This window comes from Agrilus planipennis, unplaced genomic scaffold, assembly GCF_000699045.2.
Source record: "Agrilus planipennis isolate EAB-ADULT unplaced genomic scaffold, Apla_2.0 scaffold59, whole genome shotgun sequence".
In the NCBI taxonomy this organism is placed as follows: Eukaryota; Metazoa; Arthropoda; class Insecta; order Coleoptera; family Buprestidae; genus Agrilus; species Agrilus planipennis.
In genome coordinates, this window is record NW_020438942.1 from 906,095 (window position 1) to 923,271 (window position 17,177).

General features: G+C 37.1%; 2 protein-coding genes across 40 annotated transcripts in view; one reads left to right on the plus strand and one right to left on the minus strand.

The window, feature by feature from the left end:
- The window catches only part of LOC108737894 (collagen alpha chain CG42342-like), a 193,916-nt gene that overhangs the window by 42,590 nt on the left and 134,149 nt on the right, over positions 1 to 17,177 (plus strand). The gene's annotated exons all lie outside the window — the stretch shown is intronic.
- Positions 6,587 to 11,237, minus strand: LOC108737897 (glucosylceramidase-like). The gene is made up of 9 exons (XM_018471079.1): positions 11,125 to 11,237; positions 10,616 to 10,937; positions 8,479 to 8,641; positions 8,118 to 8,405; positions 7,947 to 8,060; positions 7,743 to 7,887; positions 7,128 to 7,204; positions 6,777 to 7,054; positions 6,587 to 6,722 (listed from the first exon to the last, which is right to left on the minus strand). Exons 1-9 carry the CDS (start codon positions 11,177 to 11,179, stop codon positions 6,623 to 6,625), a joined length of 1,542 nt encoding a protein of 513 aa, XP_018326581.1. The 5' UTR covers positions 11,180 to 11,237; the 3' UTR covers positions 6,587 to 6,622.

Below are 17,177 nucleotides of genomic sequence, written 5' to 3' on the forward strand. Positions count from 1 at the left end.
AAAAAAAAATTATAAGTGCTGTCAGCACAGGGCAATGTAGTATTACGTAAATAAAAGTTAGTATCAGCAATTTTTTATGCTGAAGTGTAGGATGTGTTGCATACCTATTTACAAACAATTCTCTTAAATTTTAATCATTGATTACTATACATCTATTAAGAAACCATAATGGCCGACATCAGTGACAATGCGACAACAATTGAAAAAAAAAATGACGGCCGATAACTGCAACAATTGGAAAACAATAATGGCCGACACTACGTCATAGTGGAGCAATAAAAATGGCAGAGAACAAGGGGAAGAACTAGTTTTTGATATGAAATATTTTTAAACAAACTCCGATTTTTGACATTAGGCATATCGTATTTTCTGTATTACAAGACAAGTAAAATCAATGGAGTAGATATTTGTTCTGTCACCCTTTTTAATAGCGTATGAACTCTAGTGCGTTGTCATCATATCAAGAATACGATTCGACCAGCGGTAATCCCATTTTCACTGTATTGTCAGCAAGTGTGAATAATAATAGTCCTCGTATTGACTAGTTAATGCATCAGCATACATGCCTAAGTGCAGCAGTGCTCTTAAGTAAGATATTATGTGCATCTTGAATAATACATTTCAAGTGCGATTGCCACGTTGGCGTTTTCTTTTTCTTCTTTGTTGATTGCTCGTGTTCGCGAGGAGAGCATGACGCTTCCTATCCGTGTTGGTTCGTTCGTTGCGCTGAAGAACGGGTCTTGCAACTTGCACTCTTCCCATGGTATCGCGACAAGACCCAGACGTACATATTTATATCCCGTACGGTGTATAATTCATTGCGAGCGGCTTTAATATGTTTGCACAACATGTTAAACACATCATACTTATGCACCGTGTCATCCGTTATTATCCACAATTGCGGGTATCATCTCGTGAAACTTGTTGCGGCGACGGCGATGGATGGTTGGATGGATGGATGGATGACCATCCTACCATCTCGTCCAATTGCGTAGTATCAGAATTAACGTGAAAATCCACAGTACGTGACATTGCCGCATCGTATCGTATGCGTTGTTACCGAAGGATTATCATTAACCAGCTAACTCCATTGACAGTGAAACATTCAACAGGCATTTGAACGCATCGAGGAATGCTGCCTCGAGAAGTTTGATTGCTTATAATTATTATGCAGTAATGGGAAATTAAATTAAATGACTTACAATTGCCTTTGTTTGCTACGAACGATAAAACTAAAAAGAAATATTGTGTGAATCTGGAAGTGGATGAACAACACTTAGATAAGATGAGTCAGATAAGTCAGGACGGAAGGAGTAGTAGGGATACAAAGCAGAGAGTAGCGTAGGGTCGAGTCGCCTTCAATAAAAAGAAGTCACTTCTATGCTTGCGAACGATTAATTTGGAAATTCAAAAAAGATTGTTAAAGGTGTATGTTTGGAGCGCTGCGCTGTGTGGGTGCAAAACATGGACGGTGGGCGCTGCCGAAAAGAAAAGATTAGAAGCATTCGAAATGTGGTGTTACAAGGGAATGATGAGGATACTGTGGATAGAGATATTAGAGAATAGGAGAACAGAGGACTCTATTGAAATCAATAAGAAATAGGCGAGATAGGTTGGTAGGACATTTTCTTAGGCATGAAAGTCTACTTAGAGACATATTAGAAGGGAGTTAGGAGTAGTAGAGGTAGAGCTAGATTAAAATACTGTTCTCAAATAGTTAAGGAAATGGGTTGTTCTAATTTTAGGGAAACCAATGCGAAAATTAGCTCAGGATAGGAAAGAGTAGAGGTGCGTGTCCAACCAGTCTGACGACTGACGACCTTATGATGAAAATGAGGTATAGGACGTGTCGGGAATCGAATAGGTTAGGCCTCAAGGTTAGGCCCCAAGCCGACCCCTTTAACGACTGAACCACCTATCGCCGCTTTAACATAATTTCTAAAATATAAAATCTAGCAAATTGATTCCCGATTTGAAAGAATCTTAATTATACACTCAAGTATTATAAAATTTTTATTTGAACAAAACTGCTTTGTCTGTTGATACTCAACTGTTCATTTAAAGTTATGAAACATTTGCTAAATTTTTAATTACTTCCCCAGTTAATTGAGTTCCACAACTATGAGCATAGTCTCGCTAGAACTTCCCGATAATTTTATCAGTAATTACCGGAATATCTTATCTAAGTACCTACAGTATAAAAGCAAGCTTTCCTCAGTTATTTATCGATTTTACTACTGCAGCCGACAAGCTTTATATTATTTCTAAAGGGATTTTCGTTTAATTTGTGCGCATGAAGTTTTTCCGAGACTCATTAACTTTCGAATTATCGCTGATTAAGCAAGATTTTATCGCTTTTTAAGTGTCCATTTATTCAATAGAATTGCTACGCATAAATTGTTAACATGACAATTCACTATAGATACTGCACCGTATTTTCTAGTATAACTATGTGTTGATTTAAACAAGCCTTAATATTTATATGGATAAGCAATTTATATAAGATTAAGCAGAGCATACAGTTATTTGTCTTACAAATCACTTATTTATCTCACTGTGTACCTATGCCACTTTCTTTCCGCACCGTTTCTATCAAGTGTCTTTTGTTGTTAAATATGTCCCATCAGATACTTGTCAATTACACATTTCTGCTGCTGTAAAACATTCCTGATTATTTCCGGAAACTTCTCGTAACTTTCGTCTATCGCATCAGTCTGCTGTGAGTCATTCGCATATATTTAAGACCGCAGCTGTTCCTTTTCGACAGCGGTTATGGATAGCGCCGTCGTATCGATCTCCGCCTGCGGCAGTATTACTTAACAATACTTTATATAAAGTTGGAACTTTCATGGATAATTATTATATTTTTTTGCAAATATTTCCGGAATTCTTTCGCAGAATTGTAATCAGTCTACCAGCTAGTTTATTGATTTTATGATGTTTTAATTGTTCCGTTTCTTTAAATCCCAAATTTACAAGCGATAATTATTTTCTAGGACTGTAAACATTATTTAACGTGATATACGGACGCTATAATAATTTGTCAAAGATGAAGTGATAGAGTTTATGTGAATAAGCGAAGAAATAAAGGTCCCTAATGGAATTCACCGATAAATGTGACATTTGTTTATTGGTTTTCATTACGATTGCAGCAGTGCTGCACGTTTTAATTCGTTTTAATCTTCGATAAGTAATCCGGTTGAAATTCAAATTAGATCTTTGTAATTTAACGCATTGTGTGGCCCATTTATAACCAACACAAAACTTTGAATGTTTATAAATAATGTGACGTCGACTGATCGCCGTTTACATAATACCTAATGTCGAATTTAGACTGAAATATGAACGGGAATTTAATGGGAAACATTAATTAGTCTAAACAAATCGTCTAATTATATTTCGATTTGTTCAGGGTAATTTTTACAGGCCAGATCTCGATTGTATGATGACATCAAAATAATACGATTTAGCCAAACGTGTCTGGGTAAAATATTCACGATCCTTGATACAATTTCTCAATGTTTCAAATTTTTTTGGTATGTGAATGATAATAGATACATTCTTAATAACTCATTAATAATAAAATATGGATTTTAAAAATTTAACTGATAATATATCAAGTTTGAATTTCAATTTGAGAAGTTAGAAACCGCTTAATCGAGTATAAATGATTTTACAATTGATCTTTGGTCTACTTCGAATTTTTGTTAAGTCAGTTCGGATAATTTTGTCCAGGTAGCGCCACTTAGAACACAATGTCGAAGCGTTGAAATGCTACGTCAGTGATCGAAAGTCTACAGTTCGTTTAAGCGTATTGCTAAGAATGCATATATAGGGTGTTTTTGAAATAATTAACAAGCTTGCAACAGATGACAGGGCACTATAAAACAAGAAAATTTTGTAAATGTTGCATGCTTCTAAAATCCACCGTTTTCGAGAAAAACGTATTTGAATGTATAGGCAGTGGCCAGTCCGACTCTGGCATGATCACTCAAGGAAATGCGACATTACAACGCCGCATTCAATAAGCTACAAATTAGCTGTGGTAGCTGTATGGTTCCAGCGTAGGTTTAGGTTTGTAATGAAAATTTGTGCAGCTATCTCTTCTTGCGATACTAATTATGGAATTACCTGACTATCAAAACATCCAACTAAACATGATGCAGCAACGAATTAATTTTCTGAATTAATTTTACTCACTACAGATAACCTTAAATTAAAATCAGGATTCCTGACAAGGGAGAACGACAACAGTAGCAATTTTCCTGATTAATTTGAGATTACCTGTAGTGGTCAAATTAATTTAAAAAATTAGTTTAGTAATGCATTGAGTTGACCCTTCAAAAATCGAAATTGTCTCATCGACATTCAGAATGTTGTTGTTTAATCATAAACTTGCCGTGACAGTGTCTGTGGCTAAAGGCACGCTGCCACGCTCCGGCGTAATTACCTGGTCCTAAAAATTAATGCGATTGCGCTTGACTTACATATTGATTAAAATTGTTAGAGGTTATGGTCTATCCGTCGAATTTTAGATGGATTCATCTTCTAGTTTGGCAGTACAGTTTTCATGGTGTTTTACACTTTTGAAAATTCAATCCTAAAATCACCACTGGAGTATATAAACACTATATACAATTGTAAATTAAAAAGAAATGTCTTAGTCGAAGTCGACAAATAAGTTTTTCTTAATATTTATTCCTATTAATGCCAATGCGTGTCTAATTGTAAACAGATTAGTTGTATCTGTCATTGATATATGTATAGGAATGTGCTTGTATTGTGCCCTGAATAGAATCATTAATTCAAACAGATAGCCAAATAGTTGTCAAGTTAGCGTTTAGTTATATTAATCAGTTTGATATTCAGCTGTCATGTACTGTCTGAATTTAATCTTTGTTACTGTTAAGATTGATGCCTCTAACTGTAACGCAAGCGGAGGAAGCGGCGATGCCATTTGTAACACGTTTTTTTTTGCTCCTCGATATTTATTTCTGACTCGAGAAGTTAAAGAAATTTTAATATTTGTGTTTCGAAACATCCATGTATGTTGTAAAAGTAAATAAAATATGTTTATCTATTGAATACAGCCCTGATTTCAGAACTTTATCACGTTATTAAGTTGCCGATACCTCAGATATTGTTACATCTCTCGTTGGTGCACTTACCTATTATATTAACTTTCCTCTTACATTAAATAAAACCTCATTGAGTGCTTTACCTGTTTATATGACTATAGAATATTCTGATTATTTCCGGAAACTTCTTGCAGGTTTCAGTGACATGCCAGACTTGTTCGTATAGAAATAATTTTTTGTCATGTTAGTGCGGAAAGCTCGTTTTGCGTGCTATGAAATAGGGAATAAATGGCCTCTTTTCAGCCGTGCTTTAGTCGGGAGGCAATGAAATTCGTCTTTTGAGCGCATGCGCTGAAGTTTATGGGCTTGCGCAGAAATCAGTTGTTCAATGACAATGTCTTTCTAACCTCTAAATCATTTACTCTTATTTCGCCAACTATCAATTTAATAACGAGCTTTCCGCACAAACATGACAAAAAATATACGTACCTCGGGAAGAAACAGGGTTGTCTCACACTGCATGTTTGCAATTCACATGCAGTCTGCAATAACCCTGTTTCTTTCCTCGATACGTAATGTACTATACCGTATCGCCGGTATAGATCGCCTGCGGCGATATATGACACATTCTTACAACAAAGGTTATCTAGTATTAAAGAAAGGGATTAAAGCTGTCACATTTGAAATTAAGAAAGATTGAACATCCAAAGTAGTTTTTTCTGTATAATAACGACAAAGATAATAATAAGATACATTAACCTGTACTGTGCGAGACAGTAATTGACGCCAAATATTCTAATAGGCAAACACAGTCAATTAATACCAAAGAAGCGGTAGTACATATTGGTGGTCGATTAGTTGTCCGGAGGCAAAGCAGGCTGTGTAAATGTAAACAGCATTAGCAGCCACGTAACATGTTAATGTCCTTCAGGCAATTTGAATTAACTCGCGCATAATTAGATAAAAACGCTTAAGGAATTTGTGTGTGCTGTCTAGTCTACTTTTATCTATCGTCCTCGCAGCTATCGCACCTGTATCACATAAAGCGCGGTTAATAAAGACCACGGCTATTATTAGTACTAGTAATTACCATTAGCAATTCACATGTACAATTTTATACGTCGGTCAGTGACGGCTAAAAGGCATGCTCACAAAAAGAATTTGTTTAACTACCCAATAATAAAACAATTTAGTAGTCCCCCCGTTTGTCCTAATTATAGCAAGAAGTCAAGTATAGTGGGTGTAGTACAGTGAAATTGTAAAGTTTGAAAATGTCAGCGAATTATGCTTGATGGTCATAGTTCAGGAGTGCTTCTCCTCAGGCCAGAAAACCGATGGAATTGTTAAATTGACATCTTGCCAACTATTGGGATTGACATCCTCAGAGGACGTATTGAGGGCATGAAGTCTTTGTAATATTTCCGTTTTGTGTATTTCAGTTTTAGTCACCCCCGCCCTTCTAAAGGCGGCACTAAACATAATGCTATTCTATAGTGTAAAAGAAATAATTTCGTTTTATAGTTTATTGATCATTTTACTTGATATTACCAATAAACAACAGTGGTAAACGATTTCGCGGTAATATTCAAGTTTATACTTCCTCTAGAAGGGTCCTTTACAGAGACAGCAATCTGATTGTTACTCCTAAAAGAATAATTAATCAACACCGAAATCTATAAGGTATTTTTTCTTCTTTACCTGTTTATTAGGACAATAGTAGTTCCTTTATCCGGTCTCCTAAACGCAACAGAGTACAATCCGCTTACTGAACCCGCGAGTTCAATTCTTACAGAGCCCGGAGGAATGAATTTTGAAAAATGAATTATTGAATAATACATAGGATTTTTGTAAAATTCATCTTGCTCCGCGTTAACAATTATTGGAGAATCTACATTGTTTCCAATGTACGTAGGTCCCCCAGTTGTATCCAAAGCCATATTCCAATCAATCCAACCTGTTACATTCCTGTTTAGGTCCTAAAAAATAAAAGGAGTTTCACATCCAACGAACGGTCGATAGACATATATTTAAGAAATAAAAGATTAGTACCTCAATTATATCAATTGCATAAAGGAGACCTCTAATCCATGATCCTAGTATAACATGAGGGGTTACTAAGTAAGATCCTGGAAGTAAAATTGAAATATAAATATTAAAAAGTTCATTCTGATGATGTTCTAAAAAGGCGAAATGTACATGGAGTCTTTCTTCAAGTTAATAAACTGTTGAAGGGTATGTTTTTATTCATACCATTTCATTACGTAAATATATTGCGACTGATATCTAATCTATGCGATGTTACTGGTGAATGATGAGGATACCGTGGATAGAGAAGGTTAGAAATGAAGAGGTATTAGAAAGAATAGGAGAACAGAGGACTCTATGGAAGTCAATAAAAAATAGGGGAGATAGGTTGATAGGACACCCTCTCGGGCATGAAGGTTTGGTCAGAGACATATTAGAGAAAGAAACGAGAATTAGGAGGGGTAGAGGTAGACCTAGATTAGATTACTGTACGCAAATAGTTAAGGATGTGGGTTGTTCTAGTTTTAGGGAAATGCGAAGTTTAGCTCAGGATAGGAAAGAGTGGAGGTACGTGTCCAATCAGTCTTAGGACTGACGACCTTATGATGATGATAAAGGACAATATTGACTGTCATATACCTGAACAAGCTTCAGAAGATATAACGAATTTATTTGAGATTTCTTCGGAAGCTCTCTTCAAAAAACTTCTACCAAAAATTATATTCCAATACCAATGAACAGAAAACCCATCTAAATATTCCGCAACTTTTTCATCGTTTAATAACTAAAATTACGAAAACAGATTTAAAAATTGTCTTTTAACAAATATGTAGTTTTACTCACATATTTTGGATACCATGGATAAAAGAAATTCTGATCGTCAATTCCAAGTAGTTTGATCTTGGAAAATTCGGAATTTCTAATAGTCGGTCCCAAATTTTCACCAATCCATTTACGCTGTAACATTTAAATGAAATATCGACATACAAAAAATACATTCTTTATATTTCTTACCAAATTATTGGGTAGCCAACCGTTTGTAGGAATTCTATTTCCAATGAAAAAAGCTAAACTCGGTTCGTTCCCTGTGGTTAAGCCCCAGAATTCTATATCTTGTTCTTTATATTCTCTTAAAAATCTAAGTATGTAATCCGCCCAAGCCTGATAATACTCCGACTTAACGAAACTAAACATTCCGGCATACTGTTTCCTGGTCTTCATCCATTTTGGAGCTGACCAAGGTGATGCTAACAATTTTATATTATTTTTTGCCAAATTTTGAGCCACTTTAACAAGTGGTATCTAAAACGTTGTAATTTGTCAGTACGCATTTCATTTCATCTTTTTTTATTATAGTTAATCGACTCTTCAGTACCTTATAAGTATAATCTTCATCTTTTAGTGAAAAATTCGAGAGACCAACGTCTTCATCGTCGTTTTCTGTATCATCGTAGGTATAGCCATGAGTAGAAAAATCTGTTCCTGCAATGGGGACTCTGCACAAGTTATATTCGCTTCCTTCGTCGGAAAAGTACGACCTAAACGCAAGGAATTCTCATTATATCTTACAACTTGAACTTTGCAGGAATGTCAAATAAAAGCATGTGATACATGTGTGTAACAAAGCGCTTTCTAGTGGTTTAGGAAGGAAAAGTATATTTCTATCGTTTTTTTTTTTATTTTCGCGGTTAAGTACGTACTTAACGAGTACTTTTTAATAGTTTGACGTCATTCTATTGCGGCACTACCTACACTAACAGATAAGATAGTTAAATGCTAGATTATTATTATTCTAACTCGTTATTTGTGAACTTTGTTACTCACATCGTCTTTAGAGGCCAATCTCAGTAGTTTCCTTTGCATTTAGAAATTTAAGAAGTCGCGAGTTTTTAAACAATGCAAATTCTACTGTAAAACATGTATAACATAAACAAAGAAATATATCGGTCCATTGTAAATTTTTTTTGGATTTGAATTATTGCTTCATTTTAACAACTTCTTGTATTTCTACACATAAATGAGACTACTGAAATTATGACTGTAAAGAGGCTATGAGCTACTACATAGTGCACAAATGACAATAAAATATTGTAGCAGTACTCCCATTATCCGGCACTGTCTAACTACGGTCCAATCAATTGGCGGCATCAATTTTTTTCAACGACATTTTGACCTGACTGAACGGACAATTTATGTTGTACGCAGTTCGGTTCTCACACCTTTATCGGACATGTAATTTTTTTTATATGAATTTAATAAATAAAGAAAAAAAATGCTTTATAATGTCAGAAAGTTTTATCATAAAAATTATCATTAAACTTATACAGTTATTTCTACGTATTATCCACTTGAAACTGACTGATTAACCAGTTGAAGCAATTATTGTAGAGTTTTATGATAAACTTTTTTGAATCATTATAAGGTATTTTTTTCTTGACATTTTTTTCTTAATGTAAGTGCAAGTCTGCTTTTAAAAAACACTTGAACGTTTTTTAAAATCTCTTTACTCCTGTCTGCCGTCTTGACTTTGCACGGACGGTGGTATTTTTGATCTGACCGTAACTGAACCGTAATCAGACTGTGACTTGGCAGTCAGTATGAAACGTCCTTTAGTGGATAGTCCGATGACGATTACGATGAACTGCAGAAATGATCCCATACTGCCTTGCATCCCTGCAAGTGCTGTACGTTTTACTGAGCGAAAACGTCAACAGTTGCAACATGACTTTGTACTGTCTGCCCTGCTGTGAATCCCGAATAAATAAGGGTTTTTCTAGGTGCGATGTAGGACTCATCAGGTTCAGAAATAGTTACAGATTCGGAGTATTCTAGTTTTAGGGAAATATAAACATTAGCTCAGGATAGGAAAGAGTGGAGGTGCGTTTCCAACCAGTCTTAGGACTGACGACCTTATGATGCTGATTGCTTTTATGCAGTCTGTCCATATCATAGGCAGGTTAGATTTACCACATGAGTGAAACAGTTTGGTTTATTGTAATAGCTTCGGTATCTTTTTAAATTTTATAGAAATTCGACGATCGGCAGGTGTTATGACAATATCCTCGAATTTTTGGCGAACTCAAATCAACAGCAAAGCTTTTATTAACACAATCTATGTATGTAATGATGTTTGGCATTACCAGAAATCTTTTTTCGTTTTATTTAAATGACAGATGGTATAAACTGGTGGACGTTACTTATTCCGAAGCTCCTTGAACCCATAAAGTCTATATTTTAATTCCCCAAATGGAATGAAGGTCCAAAGTCATGTTTCAACTTGTGTCGTTTCGCTCAGTCTAATTTCTTTTAAGAATGTCAATGCACGAGTTCTCGCTGAACTTTAGACCTTATTGAGACTGTGTTCCGATTATCGTATAGAACTCAATAATTAAATGAAGTGTAGCCCAATCCACTACAAACGGGTACTCATCCACGTGTCAGCCATTCTACGTAGGGATCCTGATGGTCTCCTATTATTAATATTTTTTTAATAAACTGAAAATCTGTTATACCTAATTAATTTTTCTCTCGTTGTTCTGCTTAGATTGAGGTAATTAATAGCAAAGGAATCGGTAAAGGATCCTCCAAAGCCATGAATAGTCTGGTATGTTTTACTGTCATTAACCACAAGTTCATAATCTCCATTCGAACGGATGTCATATTCTGCGACACTTTTTTCCAAACGTAAACCCTCCTTGTTTGTTTCGTAAGCAACATATAAACCTTTGCGTAATTGTTTTAACGGATCTACTGTATCGCAGTAGGTCGAATTGCAAACGCATACTATCCCGGTGGAGAGTTCTCTTTTGGCACATGTGTTTGCCGCTTCTGTCGCTGCAAGAAAACTTATTATGTATTGTTTTCTAATATTGAGATCTAATATGTAATTGTTCATGGAACCTTCTAATGTTTCGTTTCGTTAGATAGTTTACCTAGCATTCATTTGTGGGTGAATTTAGATTTAAACACTTCTCTAATACTTTTTTTATATATAGGTACCTACTTCTTGAGAAACACTTACCTGAACTAAATACAGCACAAATGAGTAAACCGAGTATTAAATTTTTCAAGAACATGGTTAAACGACAATTGAAACGGCAAGAATTTGATTATTTATTTGTTCACATCGATATTTATATCTATTCATCATTTTTGATATTAAAAATGATATTTGTTTATCGGTAGTTTTATCTTCGTACTTACAATAACGTAATCTAGGTCTACTTCTACTCCCCTTAACTCCTGTTTCTGCTTGTAATATGTCTAACTAGCTCTTCGTGTCTTGAGACTAATTCTAAGCCGGTTTTTCCATGACTGAAATGATTATATAGAAAATACTTGTGTAGTTGGCAGATAACAATTTCCAAACAAATAAGGGTTGTACGGTCACACACACTATTATTATGGCGTAGTGCTCATGATTTATTAAACTTATTTAGTTAAAAAAATAAGTATTTCTGTAGTGGTGATGTACTGGCTCATTAATGACTGATAAGCAGCGATCTTGTTTTTTTGTTCGTAGAATGTGTACGTAGTCATGGACAAGCTCTTTAAACGTCTAATTTTCGTCGAATTTGTCTTAAAACTGCGAAGACGCGATAGGCTATATTAACTTTTTCTTTTTTTTTTAGTTCTGTTCTACCTTTGTAAATACCCTGGCAAAACCAAATTTTATTCTCTTCTGACTTTCATTTTGCCTTACCGGAAAATCCCCTAAAAACTAATTTACTAATACTTAAATACATAGATAACATCGATCAGTCAAGTGTGTTTCACTGGCAATGTGGATGTTATTGATAAAAATAACATCGCAACGTTATGAAGTGTTTTCATTTCATATTTTTTTTAATACACACAGGCAAAATTTTTCAAATGTAAGTATTATCTGCCATCGTAGATAATAATATAACTTAGATTTTCTCAATTTTTTTATTTTCTGCAATGTAGAATAACTTATAAAAAACTTGACGAGGAAGGTTTACACTCGATACAATTTATACGGTCACGTAGAATTGAGTGTTTTCATGATAAGAAACGAATATCTATATCTAAATAATTGCTTAGTAATTATTGGTTATCGATTTATTTATTTTTTAGTTCACAATAGAAGTATTAAACTTTCGGTTTGTTTTTTTAAAAGGGGATATCTTGATATATGGAGTGGTACAATTGCTTTATTTCTTAATTAAATTTTTGCAATGATTTAATTTTAAGTAAGTCTTATTTGTATCTCCGTCCATTGACATATACGCATGAGGATACGCGTAAAATACTTTTGGGTGTTTCATTCCCACCAGCCACTAATGCTGGTGGGCGGACAGTTCCTCCGGGCTACGCTGGAAAGTAGGGCGGATGGCCCTCTTCAGCCTCCTTTCAGGAGTCGTGGAAGTGGGTGGATGGTGGATGAGAAAGGTGAAACGAACGAAAAGACAGAAGCGAACGGAAGATTATCTGTGGAATATTCTTGTCCCAGCATTTACCTAAGTGAACCAAGGAAATCACAAAAAACTGGGACAAAGGCAAACGGACTCGGAATCGAACCGGCGTCCTCCCGAATGCTAAGCAATGGTCTAAACCTCTAGGTCATGCCGCTCGGTGAGGATCCGCTATAAACTGCTATCTATCGTAATAACTAATTGAATTCATAAAATACTAAATTACAGTAATTTATATACAGTTTTATATGAAAACCGCCCTTGTTTTCATGCTCGACAGGTATGACTTGATGACCGTACTATCCACCCAGTTATGACAAAGGTGTAAGGAGATCTATCGTTGCGTGCTTAAGGTTTATTTATAAGATTTCTGGATCCTCCTCACCTTTTTTTGGTAAAAGAAGCGAGTTGATTTTACGTGTGTGTAAAATTGATGAAAGACGTTTCTTGAGTCGTTGAGATTTAGCGAATAAGCCTGCTGCTTACAAGCTGTTGGTGTAAGGAGTGTGGAGATGCGAGAGGAGTCTTTAACGCAAGCCAAGTCTTTAAGAAAGGGTGCGCTGCAGCGGTGATCAAGAGCTGCATACATATTTTTGACGTCTTGGTAGCAACGTGGAGCTAAAAAACAATCATGGTTGCGTTTGTTGTTCTACGATGAAGTTACCACCATAGCAAGCAGTAATGGATTCTATAATAGCGGTCGGTCGCGCGTGTTTTGTCTCGAAAGTGCTTGTCTGGACTCATAAGTTGCGTGACAAGCTTTGTGCCTTCGGCAAATTCGCTGCCCACGAGAAATCGGTTAGGGAGGGTTAAGCCACCTAGCGGAGAAAGGGAAATGAATCTCCACCATACTCTCCATCCACTTGTGACGAGGGTGTAAGGACGAGTAATGTTATGACATGTATTAAAGTCTTAAGGGAGGTGAAGAAATAAACTCATGTAACGGTTTATTTATAAGATTTCCGGATCCTCCACCCCCTTTTTGGGTAAAAGAATTGAGTTGAATCTGCGTGTATGTGAAATTGATGAAAGAAGATGTTGCCTGATTCGCTGAAATTGGAGAACCTCGTTGTTTGTAACCTGTTGGTGTAAGCAATGAGGAGATGCTAGAAAAAGGTGGTTTCACCAATCAGGTCTTTAAGAAAGGATGCGATGCAGTCGTGATTAAGAGTTGCTAAGACATTTTTAACGTCCTGTTTGTAATACCTGAGGCTGAAAAAACGACGAATTTTGCGTTTGTTGATCTGTAACGGGGTCTCCACTTTAGTGAACAGTGAAGGGCACTAATAGGAAACAACTTGTGGAGGTTTCACGTGCGGTTCTTTACTATGTTATGGCAAATCCACACGTCAAACCAACACAGCTGAGCCATGATGGAATGAGGGACTCCCTGGGGTCTCCCCTCCGTCAAACGGATGGATCCCAGGAAACCACCGATGCGGTGTCTGAGGGTTAACGAGACGAGTAACCGCCTATTTCGGGCCTATCTACACCCTTAAACGTTCAATACAGGGACTACATAGCAAACCGGGCGATCCGCTGCACATCCCCCTACCCCAACCTAACACCAGTTGACAGGGCAAGAATCGAAGTTGGACTCCTGGGGCTCCCCCAGCTCCCTTGTATCAGTATAGGCTCTCCAGTCGCCATCAGCTACTACGGAGCACCCTTCGCTGGATGACATCCGTTTTGCCGTATACTCGCTATCACCGGACATCCTTCGGCCTCCTGGCTCGCCTGAGCTGCTATGCTTTTCGCATCTACTCTGCTTTCGCCACTAGTAGGCCCCCTCCTAATGGCTCAGACTACACACCCGATCCGCATAGTTATACATGGCTCTGCTATGTTTCACGTCGTAACCCCACTAATGGGTCAGGTTACCCTCAACTCTGTGACCCCGCCGCGCACCACTTGCCAGGACTCTTACTTCGCTTAGACATGGGTAGGGAGTGCGGCTACCCAGAGAACCACTAACTCTTCGGCGCCTGTCGAGGTTCCCATGCGATTGCCACTAAAGGTGTTGGTGGCCGCACCGGGAGAGCTTCTCTTTCGACTCGGCAGGTTTTATTGCGGAGGAAGGGCAACTCCACGTTAGCCTACCTCGTCCTGTTGTATCCCAGTAAGCGATGCTTAGGGATCTAGGCTTATCTGCATACCACTTATTTAAACAACCGAATTTCCGAATATATTTTATTAACATTAACTTTTACACAAAATATTATCTACTACTTAAATTAAACACTATACTAAAAATATGAATCAGAGAATAATGAATTAGGAAAAATGAATTAGAAATCTAAACGACTGGGATAGGATTCTTTACTGTTCTCCTTCAAAAACGCGCCACTTTGGTTTATATAGGGACGCTTAAAACTACGTCACAAGTACCGTTAGAGTACCTGCAAGGGTAGTTGTGCTACACGATTTCTCTTTTTTATAGCACCAAAAGCTAAAAGTTTGTACGTTCTCTCTTAGCCCTTGGGCGATGAGTTAAGTAAAAATACATACAAATAAGAATTCTACGAAATGAACTTATACTTAAATAAACTAAAACATTGGATTACAACATTCCGTACTGGGCTTACATCGCGTTCGCATGCCATCTTACCACGTACATTTTCCTCAGGGCTTCCGGCGTACTCTACGGCACACCAGACGGGTGCTTCCGGACCTTCGCTCGTGTACGTCGCTTGCTTCCCACAATCACTTTTGCTTCCAGATTCCCGGGGGTCCTTTTGCTTCGTCATAACATGTGTATAGGTACTGAGCCTTCCCACCGCGAAAAAATGAAGACCCTGAGGGGGACTAATAAGAAACAGAGAGACTAATCGCGCGTGTTTCGTCGCGCGTTTGGACCTATCAGTAATAAAGCTGGTGACAACCTTTTTGCCTTAGGTAATCGTCGACGTCCACGAGGAAAAGGTTAGGGGTAGTTAGGTCACCTGGCGGAAAGAAATGAATCGCCACCCTCCTCTCCAACCAGTTATAGCAAGGATGTAAAGAGTTATATGTGATGAAAGGGTAAGGAAGATGAAGAATTGAGCCGATGTAACTATTTATTTATAAGATCTCCCAACCGTTCACATTCATTTTGTGTAAAAGAAGCGAGTTGCTTTTGCGTGTGCATGATATTGACAAAAGGAAATGTGCTTGTGTTGTTGAGGTTTAGAGGAACCTCGTTGCTTATAACCTGTTGGTATATGCGGAGATGCGAGAAAGTGGAGTTTCAGCAGCAAGTCAGGTCTTTAAGAAAAGATGCGGTGATCAGGAGCTACAGACGCATTTCTGATGTCTTATTGGCCAATGCCTGGGGGTGAAAGTCTCCGTTTGTTGTTCTGCGACGGAATCGTCACCTTAAAGAGCAATAAAGGGCACTAATGAGAAAAAGAGAGATTAGTCGCGCGTGTTTCTTCCATTGCAGGAAATAGGTTAAAGGAGCTTTGGTCGCCTGGCGGACGATATCAAAACTTGGGTGTATGATGTGATTAAGCTAGCAACTTTTCTTAATTTTATCTTTACAGACTTTAAACACTTTATGTGTAAATGTATTACAAACTAAATTGGTGTATTTATCCACATCAATTCAATTTACATTTTTATTTTGCTTTCTGTTTGCTTAATTGTTAAGCTTTCGACCGAACACGGAATTTAACTGCTGGCATTATGAAGTTGCCGGTTTCCCTGATGACAAGGATTAACAGAAAAAAAAGAGGAGATGCAGGTAATTGACCATCAAACAGCTTCATTATACGTGTGTGCTGTCGTCGCGACCAAAATAGTGTGGGTCGATATCACCTTTAACGTTCAATTTTACACCTCTGCGTGGTTGTTAATGCTGCTTATGGTCGGCTTTTTTTCCTCCAATTATTCTGAACTGACTATCTTATCATCGCATCAAAACATGGAGCACGTTTCTTCTTCTTTTCAAGACATCCGTCTTTCAAAATTTAAAGAGGTGTCTTTATGTGCAGTCTCAGACGATATAAAGCCGGTCCAGTGTAACTTCTGTGAAAGAAATCCGTGAGTTTCTTAAAAATTTTTCCTATTTAGTGTTGTTCTTTTCATATTTCCAGAAACAATGGCCGCTTAGCATAATTTTGGGGAACATTTCCGACAGTATCTTTGAAAGTTATTGTATTTGACAGAAGGACATCGAGAAACCATTAAGCCTAGAAAAATTAAAAGCAATACTCTGGTTCCTACAATCAGTACCGTCTTAAAAGTTTCATATACATCACATACTTTTGATTACGTAGATATTTCTTGTAATTTGTGAATATGTTAAGAATTAGGAATCAATTCCATTCTTTGTTTGGTTTTTGTTTTCGTAGAAGAGGGAAAATCTTCAAAAGACACCCAGCCGTCTGTACGATTAGGTAGTGTCAGATTCCCGAGAAAGAAGTCCTCGGACCTATCGATTAAAACCCCTCTATGTTAGGCCGTTCTAGGACCAATTAAGGTCCTCTTCAGCAGTCTTCCTCATGACATAAGGATCCCTACCTATGAAATTGCACCGAAAATTGCTGATTACAAAACAGTAGGCCGCTGCAATCGCTAGGTCGTTTCAGTTATTGGCTTCTGCTCCTGCTTGAGACAACTTAGGTACCGACTGACGCCAGCGCTATCGTAGATTCTACAA